Here is a 26,885-nt window from a genome sequence, read left to right as displayed (position 1 = left end):
TGCCAAGGTCTTTAGAAGTACCCAGCACCATTTTTCAAAATGTCTTTTTCACTCACCATTTTTTGGCACTGCACTAGGGGAGAAATACTTGGCTTTGACATTTGAAATTGAAAGGGCCATTTGATGGGTTAATTATAAATAGTCACAAATAGAAGTATTTCCTTGTTTAAAGAGTGAAGGTCAGTTATCCACACAAGTTAACTGCAAATTTCAAGATTCACTCAATGACTGTTCCCTGTAGTCCCTTCTACATATGCAAAATAACAAATAATCAATATTAATTACATGATTAGATTACTCACCACAGCAACAGCTTCTGAGGCAAGCAACTCCTCAGCAGACATTACAGTGTAATAGGCTACGTTTGTTAACACATAGCCAACAGTAACAATTCCCATCGATATGCATATGGCTAGGGGGATGGTTCTGCAAAATAAGCCAAGTTTGTTAGAGTTCAATCTAGCATTCAAAGCATGGAATTTAATGATAGTACATGATAATAGTATCTTGATATTTCGATTTAGCATCAAAAACACAATAAATACATAACGGATGGTAATGAACACATTCACTATACTCATTTTACCTTTTCAACAGCATGTTACCCACCTGAGGTAATTACATCTCAAATTAATGCCAATAATTATAATTTCCTATTATATAGCAGTTGTAATTTACAGAATTTTTGCAGTTCCAGTGCAAATGGCAATCTCACAGAGTACCACTGTGATATCACATTGGTTTTGCACATGAATCATTAGCCAACCCGAACTACTCGAACTTTTAAAAGAAAAGCTCTATGTTCACGCTTTTTCCAAGCTGTTGGGGAACTTTTTCATGTAAATACCAGTTCTAAGATGATTTTAAAAGCTGTATCCTCAATAACCCTGTTTGGATTGCAACACATACCAGTATTGCCAAACACTCTGTAAAAGTAATACCTTGCAGTACCTCTTGGTGTCCCCAGAAGTTGGTTGCGTTTCAGTACCATGTTTTACCCATACTAACTAAGATTTCCATTATGGTCAAGCTACCAAGGCTAATATAAGAAACAATGCCATTTCATACTAAGAAACTTCTAGACAAGAGTACTGAGCATTACATTTCATCGCAGATTAAAAAGATCATTGGTTGGTCAGTAAGGGATGTAATAAACTGAGTGTTATACAGTAAATCATTATATGAAAAGAATGAAAGTATGTAGCATCAAGAGACAGGAAAATAAGTTGGAGAGAAACAATGTAATCTACATCAGTAGACGATAATAAAACATCAAAGAGACTCCAAATGGCCTAGACCTGTTAGAAGTTTCAGCTGCAGTTCCAGTAGCTGGTGTTAAAGCTAAGGCAATACAGAAAGAAATGTCCAGCTGCATCTTGGGTGGGAAGTTGGGTTAAAAAAAGAGCTTGTGATGCATTGCTGTTTAAACAGGTCTAGTGTGGGATAGAATATATGTATAGAAACTATCAATGCACAACACCAACAAATGAACCATTTGTGACAATAAAAAGTGTCAGAATGGCTGGGAAGTACTCCTCATTTTCAAGATCTGAGCGCTTTACTTTTTATTATCAAGGAACATAAAATGTTATTTAAAAAAAAAAAAAATGCTACTAATAAAATGTAATTTAGAGTACTAATGTACTTATTATATTATTTAAGGAAATAAGCCTTATTGGTGAAGATTCCAAATCCTATAGATTAAAATGTCAATATAAACCACTATCATTTTGATGGGGGAGCGGGACATTATGAAAACGTTTATGTCTAGCTCAATCTGATCTATTATTCCTTGCCTAGAGCTCACCAGTTTCCATTGTCCACAGGTGAAGAAATCCATTTAAAAAGATCCGTAAGGACCTGCAGGAAAAAGGAAAGTGGCATACAGAGGTTACAAAGAATGAGAAAGTTAGAGTAAAGGTTATTCTTTATTTTGTGTGGTATGAATAAGTATTTCATTTAATTACTCATTTATTTGAGTCCAGTTACAAGTTAATAGAAAGTCAACATATACAGTATGCGGTAAGGACATATGGAAACCACAGGAATATTACATTTGAAGTATTATTCCAAAACGTGTTGCAAAACTACCAATATAAGTATTAATAAACCTATTCAATAAGGAATATGAATATAAAGAAGAAAATTATAATGTCAGTAAAATGGTGTACACACACCCTCTGCACCACTGCATATCCATAAAATGTTTATTAACCTGTAACTGAACTTAAATAAATCTGTAATTGCACATCAATTTCATACATATTTATGCCACACCAAACAAATCGTTAGCCAAGAAAAATGTTCAGAGAAAATGAAACAGAATAATGAATGTAGAATAGGATCTTTTGACTGTTTTGATTCTAAAGAGACTTCAATATCTCTCAATGTTTACTTCAATCTTTCTCACTGATATATTTTTTCAGCATTTTAAAAGCACAATAATATGAATCAGAAGAAGACGACGAAGAAATCTATTGACCCTTTTATTCAGATCATATTTGTATTCCTTTTAAATCCACCCAAAAAGGTTTTGTTAGCTATTAAGAAATGCTACATTTATTTTTATGTATAAAAGAAAATGTATACACAGACAAAGCTACACAAATATTGTAATCCTCAATAACTCCCTCCTCCTTTTAAGAAACTAAATCACCTTGAGTCCATGATGCTTGATACCCTCATCTAGGGACAAGCGAGGCAGGATATTTGACTCCTTTGTGTAAAGGCACACAATTGTATGCACTAGACATAGAGGGTTCAAATATTTTTTATTTTATTTGGAAGGTTTAAAGCTTATGAAGTCCCTGCATTTTTTAATCTACAAAGAGCCTCATTTTCAAGTGTTTGGGACCCAGCTGTCACCCGGGACATCACCCCTGCTGCAACTGGCAGATCATTTCAGTAACACGATATGTTGGCAGGGTTGATGCCTTAGAGATCCTACATTATGAAGACAAATACTCACAATGTGCACCTCCACATATTCCCCTGTACAGTTAGCAGCAATATGCACACCAAGATTTGTATTCTGTTCTTTCTCCTTTTTTTGACAAATGGGTTCTTTCAAGGCGCGTGCTATCAGTCAATCTAACTATCCATTAGGAAGCAATTGATTCATCATAATTTTTTTGATACAAAAGCAAAAATGCAGTGAGATGGAATTTTTTACAGCTTGATGTAAAGCATACATTCAGCTTCAATTAAGTGAATGCAAAGCACAGCAGCCTTTGCCATGTCGGTGAATTTGAGGAAATGATTGTGTTAGAAACAGACACCCAGTGTTAGTAACTTAGCAATTGCAAATGTAGAGATTGTATTGCATTGTCTTATATGGATTTAAGCTCATTCTATATAGTGGATTTGAATCTGGACATACAGTAGTGAAAGACAATGGATCAAACTGCTATACAATGGGAGTCTTATTTCCATCCCTGCTAATGTTATATAATGTATCACAACCCTATGTATAATGTCCATGAATTAGGTGCCTTGACTTTCACATGTATAATGTGCACCTCTGATGTGCTACCGTATTAAATACATCGTAATATACTACATAGAATATTAATATCTGAGTATACAATACACAGAATCACTATATAACACCTATATACAAATGTGTTAAAAGATGCATGTTATACTAAAGATACGGTGGTATCAAACTGATGTACATGTATTCAGATATGTGTTGACTTGCATGTTTCAAATTCAAAATATTGTTTGCCATTTGTGTTGCATTACTCTGCATGTGCCTGCTTGCAAACACTTTGTAAATGTGGCTCAAGGTGTTTGATTTTCCACCATCTTCATCATCACTATTAACTGACACATGTAAACGAACATATAAACCTAGCCTTGCATGTAAGGTAAACAATGTCCCATCATAACTATAATGCTGTCTATGTGGTGCTTGTATTTGTATAGATGTGTATGAGATATGAAAAATGTTTCCCTTTCCCCTTGTTGTAACACTTGTAATTAAATTATTAGAGGTTTGGATTTTTTTACTTCAGAAATTATTATTCAATTTATGAAGTTATGGATGACAGTTATGAAAAAAGCCACACCATTGAAGTGACACTGAAATGATAGGAAAAGTCAGCCACTATTTTAACTGGAGTTGAGGATTTGTACTGTCAATTACATTAAAAAGTGCAACCAAAAAGTTAAAATATGAATATGCGACTCACTTTTCAGGATTTTCTACTTCTTCAGTTACAAAATTCAAGTAGAACCTAAGAAAAAAAAAAAAAAAAAATATAATATATATATATATATATATATATATATATATATATATATATATATATATCACACACACACTTTGACCAGTCTTGGCCATAAAAGCCTGTAGCTCTTGTAATGTTGCCATTGGCCTCTTGGTAGCCTCTCTGATCAGTCTCCTTCTTGCTCGGTCATCCAGTTTGGAGGGACGGCCTGATCTAGGCAGGGTCTTGGTGGCGCCATACACCTTCCACTTCTTAATAATCGTCCTGACCATGGTCCAATGGATATTCAGAGCCTTTGATATTTTTTTATACCCATTCCCTGATCTATGCCTTCCAACAACTTTGTCTCGGAGTTCTTTTGAAAGCGCTTTGGTGCTCATGGTTGAGTCTTTGCTATGAAATTTGCTTTGAATTTATCCTGAAATCATGTGAATCACTACAATTTAACACAGGTGGAGGCCACGTAACTTGGTGTGTGATTTTGAAGGCGACTGGTTACACCTGAGCTAATTTAAGGTTTTTACTTTTAATTAATTTTCTATAAATTTCTAAAATAGTTGTGGGGTAGGATGTCTAGATAAATGAAAAAAAGCATTTTAATTCCAGGCTTTAAGGCAACAGAAGGTGAAAATTTTGAAAGTGGGTGTAGACTTTCTATAGATACTGTAGATTCTATTTACTGATTGTTTTGTACCTGTATGCACTTTGTAATCACAGGAGAAAACTATGCAGGCAAGATTGTGCAGATTCTATATTTTAATTGATGTTAAATTAATAATTTAAAAGTGTAATTGCGCATGATGGGCAGTTGCTACTGTATTTAAGGATGTCAGGTCACACAACATTCCAGTCTGCCTGTGTGAGAGGAAGAAGTGTTCTTATATTGCATTTACATTTTTAATAGCACTCTGTAAACTCATATGGACGTAGCATGCCAATGTTTTTTCTGGGGAGATTTGTAGACAACACTTTCTTGGGCTAATACTTTCACTGCTATGGATCACCTAATTCAGCTGTCTGTTTTCAAGGACTTTTTTTACATTTCTATATTTGGATCAACCTTGAAAAGCAAGAAAAGTCATACAACTATTTTAAAAAATCAGCAACAATGAATATAAATGAAGTGCATATTAGTCACTAAAAGCATACATGTTTGTAGATGTGTTAAATGTTACTGTAGACAGCAAATGTCAAGTAGGGTGTCTACAGTACTTACCATCCTGCATAGGCATACATTCCTGAGTAAAAAGCAAGGGGTAATCCCATGATAGGGACCTCATTAACTCCAAATGCATTGTGAAAGTTCTGAGTTTCGCCTGAAATGATAATAGACTCAAACTGTGTTACACTTAAACACATACAGTAAATACAATGTAAGCATAATTAAAGCACACTGTGACCTCATTAAAATAACAGCTCAAGGCTGTATGGCCACCACTGATCTTAAAAAGTACTTGAGATGTATGATGGCATAATGAATTTCATCCTTCAATTTGGTTTGGCTTGGTTTTTATGAAAACCTCAGTTTAAAGTTTGATATTGACTTCATATTTACCAGTAGCCCCCTTAACTATGAACATGTGCATTATGTAAAAGACCACAGTCACTTGAAAACAGGCTCGAATTTGTTTTGTTCCACTTACTTTATAATTCAGAGATTATAAAGAGAGACGTTGAAAAAATAAAATAAGCTATCTATAGCCCCTTAGAAAACCTTCCTAATAAGCTCAAATGAGAGCCAAATGTTTACAGGGTGAACTCAGCGCAAAATTATGTAATGCACGTATTGCACCAGTTGCTACAACAACACTAACAAATAGCACATACCTACACTGTAATAGACATACATGTGAAAAAAAGCTATTGCATCTGTCATCCTAGTAAATATAGTATTGGGTGTTCCATGTGAGAACTTTTAGATTTGCCTATCAAGAGCTCATGAAAAACACATCAACATGGTATCCTTCCTTTTGTAATCCTTTTTTGTACCCTGAAAGTACACCCTTACCTTTAAATAACTGAATCATTCCAGGTATGATGACAATCCCTATAGCCCCAAGTTTGCAGAAGGTCAGAAAGATCTGTATCCGTGCAGTCCAGGAAACACTCATACTGTTCAAGTACATCACAGAGGCTGTTGAATCAAAACAAGGAAACATATTTTAATCCCACAAGACACCCAAATAAAAAAAAAAAAAACAGTAATCCACCAAACACTACCTCATTAGTATATTGGTCTTGTAGGGGCTGAGCTGCACCACCACCTGTTCTTTACGTAACACAGCACATCCTCTGATCATCAGATTATTCTCTTTCAGTTAAGTTCCAAAAACCAGACTGTTTCTATCCAGGCTATTCCTTAAACTATAAATTATATTGTATTTGATATTTATATGTAAAATGTTTGAACTGTTTTCAGTTTTCAAGTTGTGCATGATACTTCAAAGAAGCATGGTATCCCATGATTGAAAAGAGATTATTCCTGTATTACTCAGAAATATTCCAAGAAGCATAACATATTGTAAGTGTGTGTATCTTTGCTGAAAGACTGTGATGATGCAGGCCAATTTCTCATTTTCCATGACGGGAAGAGATCCGAACATCTTAGATTATGCCCAAGATGAATGAACCTCCATCTAGTCATGTGATAAGGAGAAGTCATATCTTCCATGCAGTTCAGGGAAGGTTGTCATTAGCTCGAAATGAAAAGCATGCCTTCAGCATAATGACAGCCAATTTAGTTTATCAAGAACTGAATGATGTTTTTAAAGTCACAGGATAGAATCAGCCTGGAAACTATATGATGTGATACATCACATTTCTATAATAAAACAACATGAGCACTAAATATTCTACAAGGAAATAACATGGCTCTCTAAAGTGGTGTCAGTAGAGGGGTATACAGACCCCAACAGTAATCTGAGAAGAAAATGTGAAATGATAGATGATTAATTGGATATAAATGCTAATATCTACCTTGGCAAAAGTGCCTGGTCATAGTACAGATAGCTGGTTAGTGTCCAGTTGAATTGGTACCATGATTTGAATGATCATGCATTGGCAGCAGCTGATCTGTGAGGGTTACTTGGGTGTAAGGGTTAAGCCATGCAACTACCCATGCAATAGAGATAGAGAGTGTGGATTGTCTGTGGAAGTGAACTTACAATTTATCATTAACATCTTTTTACAAATGTATATTAAAAGGTTTTTATTTTTTAATACCTTATAAAATATTTAGAACCAAGATTTAGAGCCTGGTCCAAGGTGTGAGTGCTTCTTAAAGGGTAATTAGATATTCTTTGAGTAAGTTTTGCATGATCCCATTTCCAGTTAGTTTTGGTAGAAACTTTAGTGAATGAACTAGTTAGCATGGCAGGTATTGCTTGAGTGCATTTTGTAATGATGCTAAGCGTTTGTGAATCAGGGCCCTAAGGCACCCACTCTGGAGCCTCTGTGTCCTCACAGTATTGCCGTCACTGCTACAGAGGTGCTAATGGATTGCCAGACAAGACGGTGGTCAAGACTCTCTGGGGCCAGTCTTTTAAGCATCCCTTAAGAACATAAGAACATAAGAAAGGTTACAAACGAGAGGATGCTATTTAGACCATCTTGCTCGTTTGGGTTTTAGTAGCTTATTGATCCTAGAATCTCATCAAGAAGCTACTTGAAGGATCCCATGGTGTCGGCTTCAACAACATTACTGAGGAGATGGTTCCAGACTCCCACAATTCTCTGTGTAAAAAAAGTGCCTCCTATTTTCTGTTCTGAATGCCCCTTTATATTTATTTATAAAATTCCCCTCCAGTCTGCTCCAGTGAAATGAAGGGTAAAATGGACACTATGACAGCCAAAGTATACACATTTAAATTTTTTAAACAAAGTTACAGACTGGAATTACAAGCTACCGTACTCTGCTCACCAAGATTCACATTTTGTTATCTTGTTACCTTTATTAAATCATTAACGTTATTTCCCAACCCAGAAAAAAAAAATAATCGAATACGATAGTTATTGTCACTGACTCAGATTTTTAAATAAATAAATAAATAATACATTTCTGTAGCCCTTATGTGTGTGTAAACGTAACATGTTAACATTGCTTTTTCCATTTCTTTAATGTGATTAATCAAATGTTCAGGTAATGTTATTTTAAATGTACGGTGCTTGCTTGTAAATTATTGTACCGAGTGTAGCAACAGTCTCGGGTCGAAACCGTCAGCCGAGTGTAGATATAATATTTACATCCTCGCTATATGGCCTTCATTATACTACTAAATACCGATTTCAATAAATAAAATTTTAAAAAAAATCTAACTGCTGATGATGTTTGCTCATACAGCTCTAAATAAGAAACCAAGATTTAAATTAACATTCGCAACTGAAACAAAACTGAAGCTTTGTTGATGCAGTATTAATATTATTAATCGTTTAGCGAATGCCTTTATCCAAGGTGACTTCCTTAACTTGCTCCAGCAGCTTATATTGTTCACTTTGGATTGTCCTTTTACTACAGCGAACAAAAGGCTATGGACCCAAACAGGGTTGTTATAGCGAGGGTGCACTATATTTAGTATTTTACTTACATAAGAAAGTTTATAAACAAGAGGAAGCCATTCGGCCTATGTTGCTCATTCGGTCGTTAGTAGCTTATTGATCCCACAATATCATCAAGCAGCTTCTTGAAGGATCCTAGAATGTCAGCTTCAACATTATTGGAGAGTTGGTTCCAGAGTCCCACAATTCTCTGTGTAAAACAATTGCCTCCTATATTCTGTTCTGAATACCCCTTTATCTAATCTCCATGTGTTAACCCTGGTCCTTGTTTCTTTTTTCATGTCGAAAAAGTCCCTTGGGTCGACATTGTCAATACCTTTTAGACTTGTATGTTTCATATGTTGCACATTTTAATATATAATGCATGCGCATTTGTTATTTCATTTTTGTTATTTTTCAGCTCCCATAGTATTCAACATTTAACAGGGTATAAAGAAGTTTGGATCAGAATCCAATATTATCCCTTACAAAAAAGTAATATACTGCAAGTATACTTGTGCCAAAATTGTCTGGTTTTACTGTACTATTGGTACCATTATACTATCCTATTTTGGCACAAGCATACTTGCAGTATACAACTTTTTATATTTGTTTTGTAAATAATGCAACATAGTTCTCAAATATTGGACATTTCTTAGATTGTATCTTACGTCTCTTTTGCATACCTACATTGTCTCTTGCTAGATATGCACCTCCAACTTCTGACAAATACTTTTAGAAAACCAGGAGCAACTTCTGCTCTGGATCAAAAGGCTATTATGCTCTGCGGCTGCCTGCCTATGTGGATAATTATCGAAAAACTAGTAGAAATTAACTAAAATACAAGCCTGGGTAAAACAAAGAGAAGTCTAGAAAAAGTATGGAATTTTGATGTTGAAAAACCATATGAACCCTGTTACCTGGTTTGGTTTTGTCTCCCATTTTGTGGATTGGTATTACGTTTGCAATTCTCCAGTCTGTCAGTTCAACCCCGTTCAGCAATACTCATTTCTATCTCTGTCTTGGCCTTTCTATCTTCCTTTTTGACTTGTGTTTGAAGTTCCAAATGCTCTTTTGTGTATTTTGTTTTCTATCCCTTTTAAATGCTCAGTAAAATGCCTTTTGTCTCCTGATTTTTTTTTTTAATTGATCTATTAAAACATTTTGGCCATTTTGTTTTAGATTTTGATTTGTTTTGTGCCTCTAGTACTACATTTTTTAAAATAGCCATCCTTTCTCTGTGGATGTTTTCTCTATTTTATGCTATACTTCTGTTAGTTTCTGTTTCATTCCTTCACAGTTTGCCTTTTTAAAATTGTAAACCTTAGCTGTAGTTGTTACTTTTTGGGTTTTAAAAAGCACTTCAAATGAGAACATGTTGTGAGCTGAGTTTGCCAATGGTTCTCTGACCTCTGTTTTAGTTATTCTGGCTTTGTATTTAAAAAAACTAAATCAAGGCGCTACCCCACTGCCTCTTCTGTCCTACCTGTCTTTCTTATACAGTGCATACCCACTAATATTATATTCTTCTCCATCACTCGGATAACCAAGTTTCTGTAGCACCTATTACATCGTAGTTACTTGTTAGTGCAGTAGATTCAAGTTCGAACATTTTGTTTTTGAGACTTCTAGCATTTAGCTAAATAGATTTTTAATGGCTGTCTTACCTGAGTTGTTGCCCTTGTTTTGATGTAGACTCCCTTCTGTTTTGTTCGTTGATTTCTCACCCCTTCCTAGTTTAAATGCTTCTGAACCTTCTCGAGGATTCTTTCCCTTTTTATTTAAGAGCAGTCCATCCTGACTATATAGATAGCTCTTGTTGTAGAACGTGGTCCAAGGTGCACCATGTTTTCAGCCATGCATTTAGCTCCTTTATTTCAAGCTGTACATATGGTCCTTTGCAAGGTGCTGGCAGTATCCCAGAAAACAGTACAGTTTTGATCTTGTCTTGATCTAATGTATTTCCTTGCTCTCTGAATTTGTTTTGCAGGGATCTTGGTCTGTCTCTTCCAATGTTGTTTGTACCAATGTGGACGACAACTCCGGGTCATCTCCTGTTCGTTCTAGGAGCCTGTCCACGTTCTCAGTGATGTGCCTGACAAGACTCCCAGAAGACAGCACACTGTTGATGTAAGGGGGTCCAGACTGCGCACTGCTGTGTTTCTCAATATGAACTCCTCGACAATCATGACCTCCTTTCATTTTGCTGCCTGGCCAGCACCATGTATGGGGTCCTGGGTGTTGTTCTTTCCGTTCTCTTGATGCTGGTTTTGATCGTCTAAATTTTGAAGTGGGTCAAATGTGTTTTGATTTCTGGTGGTTGTGTTTGACAATGTTTCTTTTTTTCCCCAGTCTCTGCCTATCTGAACCCATCTGTTTTGACCCTCTTCTATCTCTCTCTGTCTGTTAGGGGTACAAACTTCCAAGAATTTAGAGTGTGCCAGCTCCTCAAACTCCTGTTGCTCTGTCATTTTGTGCAGCTCCATTTCTAGCATACTTACTCGTTGAAGCAAGTCCTGGATCTTGCGGCACTTTACACACACTTGGTTTAGCTCTGCTGGGTTTTCTTGAATTTCCCACATCATGCAGGTGTCGTAGATTACTGGCTTGAAGGCCATGTTCATTTTTTTTTTTTTTTTTGTGAGTTTAATTTAGTTCTGCAGCTGTCAACTTGCTTTCAAACTGCCTCTAAACTGCTCTGCACTTTTAGTTTCTGCTGCTATGGACTGCCTTGCCTTTGTATATGTTTAACAAAACTGTATTTAAAAAAAAAAAGATCTCTCTCTAGTGGCTTTCTTTTTTTTAATCACTTATACATAGCTTGCAGGAGTGTGTTTGTATGGCAATAAAGCAAAACTTTAACTGTGTACATAGCAAATACTTTTTGAATAGTTTTGGAAATATCCTTGCAGTAATTTCTTTCTGAGAAATATATCTACTCTTCAAGTATGTTTTATTACTTTATCAGTACACAGAGAACACAGTGGGTTAACCTAACCATATTGTTGATGAAGCAATCACAGCCTATGAGACATGATTTGACAAAGCATTGAGATCAACCAACTCCAAAGAACCGGGTGAGAATAGTTTTTTTTTTAGTTGCTTAACTGAATTGATATATACTGGCCACATATTACATGTTTAGAACATTAATGAAAAGGTATGCATTTCCTGATTTTTAAAAGCATATAATCAAAGCAAAACAATTCTGAGCCCCTTCTGCTATGAAGTTGTATTGGTACAGTATGTGAAACTTTGCATAAACCATCAATCTTGGTTTATCTTTCCAGCAAGTCAGGCAAGTCCTTCCATTTGATATGCATATAGTGTGCCTAAAATTGTAATACAAATGATCTTTACCTAAGTTTTCTATAATGCAGTGCTGTCATCGAAGAATAATGTTTTCAGAACAAAGGTTTAATCTTGTGTTAACATTAAAAAAAGGCAATCGAAAGATATGAATTAAAGAAAAATGATCCTCAGACTCCAGTAACCAGTAGCTTTAAAAATGACATAATTGAACAAAAATGCTTGTATCAAATTACCCTTAAGATGTGAAAGGTGTTTTTTTTTTTTTTTTTTTTTTTTTCATAATTTGTTACTTCATTTATCAGATAAGATTCCAGAGAGGAAGCTGTGTCCTAACTCAACTTGAGAAAAGGACACTGCTGTGTAACAAGGATTTTCATTTGTAGATAAATGACTAATAACAGTGTTTGTTTAGCAATACATATTATTGTGTTCTGAGCAAAAGTGTGTTTTTGTCAATTTAAAAAATGTTTGCTAAGGAGCGAGCTCTGAGTAGTAAATATATAAAACATATTTCTTTCCAATGTAAATATTGTCATTTATAACACACTGTTCTGTGGCACATGCTGCAATGTACTCTGGGATGTTCAGTACTAGTATAGTACTGTTCATCTGTGAAGCTATCAACATATTTCAAGAAGAATGATGGAAATTAATTGATAGTTCATGTCCCTAAAACATATGGCTGACACTATGTTTGCATTGATAAAGTATTCTATTGAATATGAGAGCATTTCAATTGTGAACTCATACCAGTATGTTTCCAAAACCTTTTTTACAAGTATGTGACATGTCCAGATGTGCGATAAGCAAGTCCATGTGCCGCCTCATTACTTTTTGAAAAACAAAGGAGTTTGTACGTGGTCCTTCAAGTTACATAGCAAGGGAGCATGGCAAAAAGGAATTCAGCCCGTCACACATACCTTCTTGAACCCAACGCAGTCTCTCCTCCTATCCTGTCGCCTGGTTTCAGTAGTAATTTGTTACCACATTTTTATTTCTACTAATACATGCTGTGGTGATGATCATGACCTCACAGAGACTGTGGTGTAGACTGGGAATGCCAGCCTTTCAGCTCCCCCCTTATGTTTCCCTCTGATTTATTACACTGTTTGCAGCTGGATGCTCACCCATGATTTTGTGAAATAACTTCCCTTCAGGAAGTGCTTTATGGTTGTCACTGAGTGACCATCTTGAGTGTTTCAGCTGCTCTAACCATCCAGAATGCCTTGTCAGTTCTTTCAGAGTACACTGAAGCAGTAGATTGTGAACAACCAATTTCAAAGTGGAACACCAAATGTTTGGAGAACCATGGTGGCCCTCATTGTGCCTAACAATAATATATCACTACCTAGCCATGTTTAAATCAGAAATACAAATCTTTTGTTTCTTGGAATCTGTTTGTCATGGCTGATTCCTAATAGCAGATTATAGGCCCTGTTTAAAGCAAGTATCAAAGCAAAGGCTAATATTCAGAAAGGAATAAAACAATTAAAACACACATAAAACAGGCAAGAATCTACACTGCAGGAAGGAGTATTTGTTGTTCTGATAGTTTGTTGCTAGTAGTTGTTCAAAGTATGTTATGCCTCTCTTTGCACTTGCCCTTGTTTTATATATTTGTATTTCAAAAAGTGTTTCAAAATCAGAAACTGGAATTCTGTGCAGTGTTCAGGGGACACAGATTCCTTTTTGATTACCTTGAAGCTACTGTCCCAATGAAATGATCATGAAATCGCTAAACACTTTAAAAAAAATGTTTCTCCAGCTGTACTTTTATTTTTAATAAATAGTGTCACTACAGCACAGTACCCATGGGCCTACATGCATTATCCAGGTACTCTGGAAGTTGATTTTGGACTGAAGCATTTCACAATCGAGGGATGGGGATAAAAGATATGTTTTAGAAAAATAAAATATTTTAAATTTTAAAGCTATTCCTGGATACAATGTTCATTTCTGTGATTTATAATAAGTTAATAAGTGATGTAGGGTGTACCTTATTGTATGTTGCACACAGTTTGAGCAGCCGGAACCACACTGCTTCACAGTCCTCCAAATTGAACAAGATGACAGCTCTTTTACAATGTATATTTCACACAGTTTGAGCAGCCAGAATCTCACTGTTTGCGGTCCTTCAAATTACACGAGATCTCTTATACTTTGAGAGATACCCTACACATAGTGTATTAACTTATAAAAACGTTAGTTTGATACACCAACATTTGTCTCCAACAGTGTTGTGTGATACACAGCTCAAGAGAATTCTGATTCCTGTAAATAAGGCAACATAATAAACTATATACCTTTTTTGTACAGTGGTTAAGATGTTCACTTGGGACAAGGGTGGTCACCATTTCCCACCGAACCTCCAGGCTATTTATAGTTGTAAACTAATCACAGGTAAACAGTGGGGTAAAGTACCAAAAGTCAAATGTGCATAATGATGTCAAAAAGCATAAAGGCAAGCAATGCCCTCATACACATCCAGTTACCTATCAAGGGTTCTCCTCTTTCCTTGTTCGTTTGACAATCTATTCTACGTCATGTATCCTGGCTGTGGGTGTGAGCGGAATAGCATTAATGTTAACTTTAGTGGGGTTCGGGGGAAAGAGCCAGGGCTTTGTCTCTTCCAACTTTCACCTGCCTATCATCCTAGACTTCCCATTCAAACCCAGTCACAGCTCTGCTCTTTCTCTTGCATTAGCTTTTTTCCTCCTCAGTTTTTCATCTGCTGCATGTCTCTGTGTCGGTCTCCTCGGGGGGATTGTGATTCTCACTTCCCCCACCTAGAGTTCCAATAACTCCACAGGTTCCTCATGTGGTCAGTGGAGATCACCAACCACACTATTCTTTCAAGCCTCAAGAAAAAAAGCTCTGTCTTCCTTCCTCCTTTATCCTCCTGGGACATGGCCCTCATACTCTTAGTGCTCGAGGCCCGTAACTAACAATTACTTGTGTTTTTTCAGATTCTCTTTTCTTCCTTACGTCAAGGCTTCATATGAGCTGTTCCGTCCTCTGAGGGTCGAACCCAGTCGTGAGGCAACACCTATAACAACTCTCCAAGAAGTCAGAGGACTGTATTTTCAGGGGCTTGAATGGCCGATTGGGCTAGACTCAACTCCATAGGGAAGGCTCACGCGGTTGGAGTCCGGGCTTGTCCTTCTCTCTCTCCCCTGTTCTAGAGGCCGAGCCTCCAATCCTAAATTGTGAAAAGGCTCCCCTCCTCTCGCAGCCCTGGCTCCCACCCTGTGAACGCACTTGCTTTTGGTGGTGGGGGGGGGGGGGGGGGGGGGGGTGTCAGAAATATCAACTGCTAAGAAAAATAAGTTCTGAGAACAAACAGCCCTTGCTGTTAAAAAGCATATTATGGTATGGATACTTACTTATTCCTATGGCAGTAACAATCTTGATTGGTAGTTCAGGTACCCCACAAGGCATAAATAAGGGTTCCAATATGTACCGTCCAAAAGCCAAAGAGATCACTGCTGTGGCAGCAGGACTATAAAAGAAATGTAGAACAAACATCTTAATAATAACTGAAACCTGAATTTAATATTAACACTTAACAACATATGTTTGTGATATAGCTGTAAAAAATATATATCTCAGCTAACCACAACTGAGGATTGGGTAAGATCCAAAATTGTAATATAACCATTTGTCTTAAAATATTTGGTCCTACCCCTAAAAAACTACAGTATGTCCCTTAAAATAATTAGTCCCAGTGGGTTATTGTGACAGAAATACAATGAGTTCTGGTTGTAAATCGCCCTCTCGACCTGTGAGGGTGCTAAATAGCGAAAGGAGAAGTCTCTGGATGGGCTGGCCTGACAGTTTGTTTCCGAGGTCGGGAAATCGGTCAGCCTGGAAGGAAGCGAGATTTTTGCAGGAATGTATTGACCTGGAAGGTAAACAAGGTAGCAGCTGCAAGCAATAGACACAGCTGCAATCATTTACCAAGGAGTCATACGGGATAGCAATAAAGGGGCCAGAGAAACACTTCGCTTGGTTTAAAATACGAGGAACGGGAAGAAACGGGAGATTGTCCCTTGAAATAGAAAAGAGTTTGTGAGTGTTTTGTGTGTTTAGTAACTGTCTGTGTCTTTTTGTAATCACTAGACAGCTAAGCACGAATCCGGAACTGTCACTTTGGGCCAGCACTAAACTGGATCATCACTGCACTTTTCCCTCAGTCTTTAATTAATTATCATCTACCATGAGCACTACAGAACGTACCTGGACTGGTGACCATGTCTTGTATTATTGAGGAGCGGATAAATACTGTGTTATTATTTTGGTTGTGCAGAACCGTTTGTGTAAATACCCTCCTTGCTTTACGCATAGGTGTGAATTGCCGGATGTTTATTGTTTTGGTCACCAGACCGGGAATTACAAAATAAAGTCTTTCTAACTGGATTACAATTGCCTGCCTGTGATTATTCCTGCACTACATCACCCATCACCTTTACACAACCAGCATCCACTCTGCCACAGTTATCAACACATGTCGTTGTAATTTTCCCATTGAGACTTATGTCTCTCAATAATACAACCAAATTTATATTTAAATTAACATCCTTACTCAAATGAACTCTAGTAGCCTTTTTAATATTCCTAGTAGTAAATATGGAGTGACAAAGCAATTCTTAACCCAACAGTGCGTACTGCATTTGAGTATTTGTACTAAAGGTTGGCTTTGTCTGGAATGTCACATCCAAAACAATAAAATGAGATGTTTTTTCTTTTTTTTTTTTTTTTTTTTTTAAACAACAACGTAAGTACGGTAGTGTAACTTTCTGATCGCTTGTGTGGATACAACATGCTTCACCATTGATTAAAGTAAGTTATTGAGTGTATTTAGTGTCTCAGCTTGCACGCCACTAAAGAAACATATTTTGTCCAAATTCTACAAGTCAGGTTTGGAATTTGCTAAAAACTAGGCCACATTTGTTATTTGGGCATCTTGAATCTCATAGGACTTTATGTAGGTTTGTATTCTTTTTACTTTTATTCAGTGAGCAGAACTGTGTATTCAAGTACTTTCACGATGAAAACAAGATGGAGAGATGTCCTTTATACAAATGGGCATGCTATACTGATATGTAAAGTAATTATACCAACCGTATTGCAAGCAGCTCCACCCAAACTCTTACAAATGCAGCTTGTGGGCCAAAGGCTTCAAGGATGTAGGTGTAATGACCACCAGATTTCTTGATACATGTACCAAGCTCAGCATATGAAAGGGCCCCTGTAAGAAATAACAACAACAAAAAAGCAAATAACACAGCTATTAAAAAGTCAATAAATCTTAAAAGTTCACTTGGTGTATTTAGTATTTCAATTCTAACGAGATATCATTAGTTTTATTTTCACATTTGATTTAACATGTACATTTCATAAATTTGACGTTGTGTATATATATATATATATATATATATATATAATATTATAATATATATATATACGATGAATATATATATATAATATATATATACCCTTTGACCTCGAAGCAGAGACGCCTTTCTGGAGCTTCGTCTCTGCGGTTCGTTGCCCCTTCAAAATGCAGGATTCAGGACCCAGAAATCGATTTTTACACGCTGACGCTCGACACAACTTCTTCATACACACACTGTTACAAAGACAGCCGGAGTGGGGGTCGTCAGACCAGAAACAGTAACCAGAAAATAAATGACAGAGAGGTGGAGTTTGGTGGAGCTGAGTGAATGGTCTCGCTCAGCATTTAATAGTGCACAGACAGACAGAAAATAAACAAACAAAAACACAGGACATGGCACTTTCGCCAAAACAAGAGAGACAAACAAAATGGACTAACACTAAACAAAACATAGTGAGCAGATATTTTAACTATTTTACTTTACGTTATTATTTTATTATTATTACCTCTGTCTCCAATCCCGTTCTCCACTCACCGAACACACAACCCCGAGTGGATGAAAACATGTAGCTTTTATGCAGCTGTACCGAGACTCGATTGCTAATCAATCACTCAACTGGAGTCTTGGTACAACTGCATGTGAATTAATAAAAGTGCAATTCCCTATGCTCACATAATATTATGTTTTACTTGCACGTGAAGTGCTGTGCAATCCTCGTGCCTAAGTACAAATATACATTTTAAACACTCGTGTTACACAGACCCATTTATATCCCATGTACCAATGACTATACACCAACATTGACAGACAACACAAAATACACACAGGGGCGGGCACTTTGCCACACACACAAACACACAGCAGCCCTTAACAAGCTTTCTTTAAATACCCTGCACCTGGCTTCTAATATACAACAATAGCCACGCGCTACAAACAAATTAAGGCTTTTTAGCCTCTGGGAAAAACCTTCTAATCTGGGCCCGTAGTATATAGATATATAATAGGATTGAGCCTCTGATATAAATATATATATATATATATATATATATATATATATATATATATATATATATATACACACACACACACAGTACTGTGCAAAAGTTTTAGGCAGATGTGAAAAAATGCTGTAAAGTAAGAATGCTTTCAAAAATAGACATGTTAATAGATTGTATTTATCAATTAACAAAATGCAAAGTGAGTGAACAGAAGAAAAATCTACATCAAATCAATATTTGGTGTGACCACCCTTTGCCTTCAAAACAGCATCAATTCTTCTAGGTACACTTGCACACAGTTTTTGAAGGAACTCGGCAGGTAGGTTGGCCCAAACATCTTGGAGAACTAACCACAGTTCTTCTGTGGATTTAGGCAGCCTCAGTTGCTTCTCTCTCTTCATGTAATCCCAGACAGACTCGATGATGTTGAGATCAGGGCTCTGTGGGAGCCATACCATCACTTCTAGGACTCCTTGTTCTTCTTTACGCTGAAGATAGCTCTTAATGACTTTTGCTGTATGTTTGGGGTCATTGTCATGCTGCAGAATAAATTTGGGGCCAATCAGATGTCTCCCTGATGGTATTGATTGATGGATAAGTATCTGCCTGTACTTCTCAGCATTGAGGAGACCATTAATTCTGACCAAATCCCCAACTCCATTTGCAGAAATGCAGCCCCAAACTTGCAAGGAACCTCCACCATGCTTCACTGTTGCCTGCAGACATTCATTCGTGTACCGCTCTCCAGCCCTTCGGCGAACAAACTGCCTTCTGCTACAGCCAAATATTTCAGATTTTGACTCATCAGTCCAGAGCACCTGCTGCCATTTTTCTGCACCCCGGTTCCTGTGTTTTCGTGCATAGTTGAGTCGCTTGGCCTTGTTTCCATGTCGGAGGTATGGCTTTTTGGCCGCAAGTCTTCCATGAAGGCCACTTCTGACCAGACTTCTCCGGACAGTAGATGGGTGTACCAGGGTCCCACTGTTTTCTGCCAATTCTGAGCTGATGGCATTGCTGGACATCTTCCGATTGCGAAGGGAAGTAAGCATGATGTGTCTTTCATCTGCTGCAGTAAGTTTCCTTGGCCGACCACTGCGTCTATGGTCCTCAACGTTGCCCATTTCTTTGTGCTTCTTCAAAAGAGCTTGGACAGCACATCTGGAAACCCCTGTCTGCCTTGAAATTTCTACCTGGGAGAGACCTTGTTGATGCAGTATAACCACCTTGTGTCTTGTTGCTGTGCTCAGTCTTGCCATGGTGTATGACTTTTGACAGTAAACTGTCTTCAGCAACCTCACCTTGTTAGCTGAGTTTGGCTGTTCCTCACCCAGTTTTATTCCTCCTACACAGCTGTTTCTGTTTCAGTTAATGATTGTGTTTCAACCTACATATTGAATTGATGATCATTAGCACCTGTTTGGTATAATTGTTTAATCATACACCTGACAATATGTCTACAAAATCCCTGACTTTGTGCAAGTGTACCTAGAAGAATTGATGCTGTTTTGAAGGCAAAGGGTGGTCACACCAAATAGGGATTTGATTTAGATTTTTCTTCTGTTCACTCACTTTGCATTTAGTTAATTGATAAATATAAACTATTAACTCATCTATTTTTGAAAGCATTCTTATTTTACAGCATTTTTTCACACCTGCCTAAAACCTTTTGCACAGTACTGTAAAAAAAAAAAAAAATATATATATATATATATATATATATATATATATATATATATATATATATATATATAAATTGTGTGTGTGTTAAAGATACAGTAGTGAAAGAGGTGAATGGGACTTGTGCATTATGTAGTTTGTATGAATATGGAGAAAGTGGGTGGCACCAGTTACCGCAGATTAACTGTTTGTAATGCAGGGTCACTGGGCATTGAGAGGCTGACTGAGCTTTGCTAGTCTATTGCTTTCCCTTCAAACAGACAAATAAAAGCTTTTCCACTGTCTTGTGTTACAATGTTACGTAAGATTAATCCTGTATAACCATATAATCACCTGAAAGAGATTAAAACAAGAGATAGATCTAATCTTTTCAGGGAAAAAAATAAAGTTGAACAAGTTGAATAAATCAAATGTGAAAAGTATATTTTATTGTAGAAAGAATTGCATTAATAGCATAAAGTTCAAAAGGACGCTTTATAGTTCAGTAAGTTTTAAGTTTTTTAATTTTTTTTTTTTTTTAAAGCACCAGTTACATTTTCAAACTTGAATATCACGACAAGTGCCAAGTTGCAAGATCACACCGATGAAAAAACATACGTGCGTATACCAATGTCAATGCAATACGACATTGTAGATTCCTTAGATCACACCTACCGTAATCTGGGCATATTTTGGACGTCGTTGAACATTGAACCGAAAAAAAAAAATAATAATGTTATATTTTTAAAATATAAATAAACTATACACCGTTTAAAAGCACTGGTTCATAGCTTTCTAATGAGCAGTCTAGTTTTATTCTGTTCCTGGGTTTACCTACCTTTTTTGTATGATTTGCGCGAGGAGTGAAAATGACTATCCAAACATAGTGGTCAAACTTTTATCTGTACAGCCCAGTCTGAAGCTCGCAGGCAGATCTGCTCCATATTGTCTGAATCTGCACAAATCACTGATTTGGGGACGTATTGTTTCTAATCTGTAACCCTTTCCATGATCAAGAAAATGACCTGTCCAGTGTTATCTCCAAGTAGTGCCACTTCTTTGGGGAAACTCTGGACATAAATAGTTCTGCATATGTACTAACATTACTATACAGCAAACTACTTTACCGTATGTCATGTGATTTTTCACTGATCATGTGAGGGTGTTTACATTAAATCTCGCTATAACAATTTCAGACTAGGAAATCCTCATAGCTGAAGTGCATTAGATGGTAGACATGGTTTGAACATATAAAAGAAAAATTGGTGCTCAAAGCTACCATGATTATACGGAACTCGCCATGCAGAGAACTGTCTATGCAGTGAGGTGAAGAGCCTTTAGAATTAGAAAGGCAGCATTACAGAATGAAGTGAAACAAGCCACACTACACAACCACCTCACTAACAAATGCACAAACGAGCTGGGCGCACCGACAGTTTTCAGCGAAAAGGAAGAAGTTACTATTCGGGATCACCTCGTTGCAGCTGCAGAATGGGGTTTTCCTTTTGATCAAACTGACCTGCCTCTTGATGTGCCAGGCCAATAAAGTCTACCACAATACCAAAAGATACATTTCCTCAGCTACTGAAAAAGCTAGTACACAAACTTCAACAGACTGAAAGTGTAAATCTGAATGCTGGCCTTGCAAAAACTGGAATATATCCCATCAAGCCATAGTGATGGACAGGTTACCATCACATGAGGGTCACAGACAGCAAGATCTTGATAGCTCTGTGGAGTTTACAGTGTCTGAGTGTGTGGTGGACCTTCTTTCTGCCACCGCAGAGAGAGAGAGAGATGGTGAACCTGCACCAAAAAAACAAAGACACAGGAGAGTAAATGTCACTCCAGATGAAAAATACTTCAGAGTGAAGTTTTTGAGAAGAAAGAAAAACGGAGTGTTCAGACACCCACCTGCTGAAGACACTGATGTCACTGAAATGGAAAGGATTGTAAAGAAACTTCCTGTCCCTGTGCAAAATAGAAGAGGTGCTGTCCAGTTTGAAGACAGCCTGTTTTACTCAATGTTCAGTGAAACTTAAAAAAAAAAGAAAAGAAAAAAAGAGGACCCAAATATTTGTTTGCAGGTTAAAATTACTCAGTTTATATTTGTTCTCTACAGCTGTTAGAGTAATGAAAGCTAAAAAAAGGGGTTTAAACAAACTCCTCTATTTATATATATATATATATATATATATATATATATATATATATATATATATATATATATATATATATATATAACTTTCTCAGGTGTCCAATGTTGAAATGAGGAAGGTTTAAAGTGGTTCACTCACAGTTTTGAAGGGCAGTCCAAAGACTTCACAAAGCCTTGGAACATTGGACACATTTTAAATAAAAAAGGGTCTTTAAGTCACGTGTTAGAAAAATGTTTCAACTCTATTATATAACCCCAAGATATACCTGTAAATATATCCCAAACATAGTTCCAAAACATTTCTTATAAAAAAAATGAATTAAAAAAATGTGTCAAAGCTGTCCAAAATAGCTCTAGATTAGTACTGTAACTCCCAAAACACTCAATCATAGATTCTGGAGATGAAGAGAAACATTTATGTTTATAAGAAAATGTATTTTCATTTTTCTCAGATTATGGCATGGCTTGCAAATGAGATGTTTCTTATTATCACCCAGTACTCTATGAGAAAGGCATTAATTAAAGTTAGAAATCCTAAAACACTTTAAGATTATTGTTACTGTACTATAAAGGGTACTACAGAAACAAATTGCACCAGTGAGCACGAGTGAAAATGAAGATACAGTGCTGCATACAAACAGCAGAGTACGCTACTCTTAACGACATTACAAAAAAGGTAACTGCATTTCATTTTACTTTACTACAACACCTGTGATGTGTAAGTTTCATTATGAATTCGCATTAAAAAGTAAAATAGTAAAAAATGAGTTTTGGCTTATTAAGTCTTGTGTAAACAAATTATTAAAATCAAATATAGGCTAGAATATAATGATTCCATTTGCGATTCCATTTGATTTTGTTGTGAATAGCCTCTGCTTCCTTCCCCCCATACTCCAGCCTTCAGGCATGGCGATGAATACACTGGAAACTCATTCTCTCTACAGCAAGAATGGATCTTCGCTGCTGTAGGCTATGAATACACTGAGTGCAGGAGGTTTCCGTTTCCTCTTGTGCTATTTAAAACGTTCTGTTTACTTCCAGCCACATGCTGGTTAGATCTGAGAAGTGCAAGCTGTTGTACAGGATTTTAATTTTCCATTCAACAGTAGCTTTTGTGGAAATCACCAAAAATGATTTTGATGTTCTTTTTTAAAACCCCTGGGAAAATGAAAAGAAACTCCAAAACTTTGTATTTGTCATTTAGTTTACTAACAGTATTGTCACCATGTATTTTCATTTCATAATAAATATACTTTACTTTATTTGACTACATAAAAGAAAAGATGTATTCAATTTTGAATAGAGGTTCAATAAAGACTGATAAAGATTATGACAAACGTGCCAATCAATCCAGCAAATATGCCCTGAATGCAGGGTGTGGTGGGCTCATCATGCACCCAGATTTTCTCGTTGTTCCAGTTTTTAAGGATTTGTGTATGCCTTTTTTTTTTTTTTTATAATACACCCTGGGCCTGATTTTTTGTGTGTTTGCTCTCTCCCTCTCTCACTGATGTTCCATTTGGGTAATGAGGTTCTCTTACCTGGTTAGTCTGAGATGCAGTCACCCAGTCTTTAAAACTGGGGTATTGTGTTGCACTAGCTTCAAACAGCAAAATGCATTCCCAAATATAACATAAAAACTGGGGGGAGTCTGACAGTATTACAAATACGTTTAGGCAAAATCCGTGTCAATGATCTTGATCACATTCCTAGTGGATCTGTGTGTCCTTGTATGCCAGTTCTTTGTTCTTGTGTGGATTAGACATGGTGTTCCTGAATTATGGTTTAATTTCCCTTTTCTTATAGAGTACACCCATTGCAAACCAACAGAAAACATGGGTAAGCTTATGGTATGAAATCATTACTGTCTTTATCTAACAAAGCAATGAGGGCTGAACACAGAATAGTTTGTGGAAAACTTAGTTGCATTAAAATACATTGGCGGTCATTACCAATAGAAATCCTGCTCATATCACTTATTACTTATCAGTATGATTGTTGATTAAACTTGTTTACAGCACAGGTAAATGGCTGATGAGACACCGCCTGATTGTAAATGAATATATTTGTGTTTTTCAGGTAAACAGATCTAAAATTTATGTAAAGTAATAATTAATACATACAGAGATTATTATTGTAGATTTTGTTTATTTTACATTTACTCATATAGTACCCGAGGAACTGCTCACCTCAGGTCACAGTTAATTTTTATTTATTCACGCATAACCTCAAACACTCAATCATCAGATCAAGTTAGGTAGGCAGAAAGCTGATAATCCACTGAATTACTATATTTTCCTGTGGTAAGGTTAAACTAGAAAGGAAGGGGGGAGAAATCAACAAAAAAACAGAAGGAGACTACAAAACAAGGGCAACAACTCGGGTAAGACATCCATTAAATGTATTTATCTAAATGCTAGATGTCTCAGAAACAAAATGTTAGAACTTGAAGCTACTAAACTAACAAGTAACTATGACGTGATAGGTGTTACAAAAACTTTGTTATCTCAGAGGGATATATTGTGAAAAGTGTTGAATTTAAATCAAGGATAGTAATGTTAAAACTTTACAGTGCATTATTGAGACCTCATCTAGAATATTGTGTTCAGTTCAGGTCACCTACAAAAAGGATATTGCTGCTCTAGAAAGAGTGCAAAGAAGAGCGACCAGAATTATTCCAGGTTTAAAAGGCATGTCATATGCAGACAAGCTAAAATAATTGAATCTATTCAGTCTTGAACAAAGAAGACTACGCTATGATCTGATTCAAGCATTCAAGATTCTAAAAGGTATTGACAATGTCGACCCAGGAGACATTTTTCGACCTGAAAAAAGATACCACGGAAAACATAGAGAATTGTGGGAGTCTGGAACTAACTCCCCAGTTGGTTCCAGCTGACACCCTAGGGTCCTTCAAGAAGCTGTTTGATGAGAGTCAGGGATAAATAAGCTACTAACAACCAAAAGAGCAAGAATGTATAAATTTATTCATGTATTTATTAGCACTTCTTAATGTATCTGTTTCTGTGGGGTGCTGAGCCAATGGCAAGTAATTCAACATGCACAAATTACAATCAACCAAGCTTCATCATGAAAATCAATGCATCTATTTCAGTACAGCAGCAGACTGCAGCAGGTATTATATGCAGACAGGTGTGATTTTAACCTATAATTAGTAAAAAGGCTGGCTGTTTTACATCAAAAAGAATCCCAGCTACTGTATTAGGTGCTGAAGCAGCAAATGTCTTACTCCCATGCGAACTTTTGCAATCTGGGAATATTTAAGGTTTAGATACATCTATGTTTTAGAGGCATTTAGAGAAATAAATTAAAACAAAAAAAGTCTTACCAAATAATGATAGCAACCCACAGGTGGACCAGACCACAAGGGACATCCCCACACTCCCACTGTTCTGTAGGATACCCTTGGGCGAAATAAAGATGCCAGCTCCAATGATGGTGCCAATTATAATTGAGATCCCTCTCAGTAAAGTTACTTTCTTTCTCAGCTCCACTTTACCTGTGGCAGCTGGGTCACGGGAGTCCATAATAGGCAGGTTGCCATTTGAGTCTTCTTTAGCATAGCCTCCATTGGAGACAGAAGTAGCAACTGGTTTTCGGGTCATGCTGTTGATCAGTGTCTTCTTTGGCTTCACACACACACACACTCCAAAGTTATCTGGCAGTGCTACAGCTTTGCAGTAACTGAACTATGCATTCACAGAAAGCCACAGTAGCTGGTGTGAAAAGAGACTGGCATCCAAGCCCAATCCAGGTTGAACCTATTCTGTCTTGAAAACCAGCCTTTTTGCTGCTCCAGCTGCCTTGTCGTTATGATCCAGCTTCTGCTTCTGTATCAGACCTGTTTAAGTCCCTGTCATACTGAGTTACTGCAGCTGATGAAGCAAAATATCAAGGTTTGCATCAGCCACATGAATGCCTCATTACTCAGCAATTTACAATGCACTTACTACTAGACAAGTAACCTGATCCTCTTAAAGAGTAAACAATAGCAAAGACCAAGTCAAGGGCAGCGGTCTAGGGATATTTCAGTGTGTAATTTTAACAGGGATATTTCAGTGTGTAACTAACAGCAAACAAATGGAATGTATTTATTGTGTTGTTCAGTTCACGCAATATACTGTACAGCATGTGTACAAAGCAGTGACAAAAGAAAGTAGATATCCTGTAATAAAACAAATATTCACAGTATTTAGAATTACCCAAGCTATGTATTTGTGTTTGGGGTGACAAAGCTTTTCCTGTGTGTTAAAAGTGAAACAGAAGTGACCTAGATTTCCTAACAACAACAGAAATACACAAATCTTGCAGAAATTATTTTAGTGCTGGTATTGTTTCTCGTTTATATCCTCTATGGGGAAAATATTAATTTTACTTCCTGTCATCACTTTCTTAAGAATTTAAGAATAAGAAAAATATTTAAGAAAAAGAGCTGGTGTATATAATTAGGGTTAGGTGTTTCTTAAGGATTTTTTTTTTTTTTTAATGAAAATGGTATTTCAAAAAGGGGCAACAACTTTTTTTAAACTAATGGCACATCTGTCATGTAAATGAGGTTATAAAGAGCAAGTATGTTTTT

The 26,885-nt window shown here is 36.6% G+C and overlaps 1 protein-coding gene across 1 annotated transcript in view; it reads right to left on the bottom strand.

Moving 5' to 3' along the window:
* Positions 1 to 26,136, bottom strand: part of LOC121330636 (cystine/glutamate transporter-like) — a 34,719-nt gene extending 8,583 nt beyond the window's left edge. Inside the window, exons 1-7 of the mRNA XM_041277288.1 lie at positions 25,635 to 26,136; positions 17,199 to 17,325; positions 15,461 to 15,576; positions 6,241 to 6,366; positions 5,449 to 5,548; positions 4,194 to 4,238; positions 303 to 426 (exon numbers count right to left, since the gene is read on the bottom strand). Coding sequence (XP_041133222.1) covers positions 303 to 426; positions 4,194 to 4,238; positions 5,449 to 5,548; positions 6,241 to 6,366; positions 15,461 to 15,576; positions 17,199 to 17,325; positions 25,635 to 25,911 — 915 coding nt within the window. The 5' untranslated portion in view covers positions 25,912 to 26,136. The remainder of the gene's footprint in view (positions 1 to 302; positions 427 to 4,193; positions 4,239 to 5,448; positions 5,549 to 6,240; positions 6,367 to 15,460; positions 15,577 to 17,198; positions 17,326 to 25,634) is intronic.
* Positions 26,137 to 26,885: the final 749 nt, after the last annotated feature.

The sequence above is a fragment of the Polyodon spathula genome, chromosome 2, assembly GCF_017654505.1.
Source record: "Polyodon spathula isolate WHYD16114869_AA chromosome 2, ASM1765450v1, whole genome shotgun sequence".
NCBI lineage: Eukaryota > Metazoa > Chordata > Actinopteri > Acipenseriformes > Polyodontidae > Polyodon > Polyodon spathula.
Note: the sequence above shows the minus strand (reverse complement) of the source record. Positions and strands in the feature narration are given on the sequence as shown.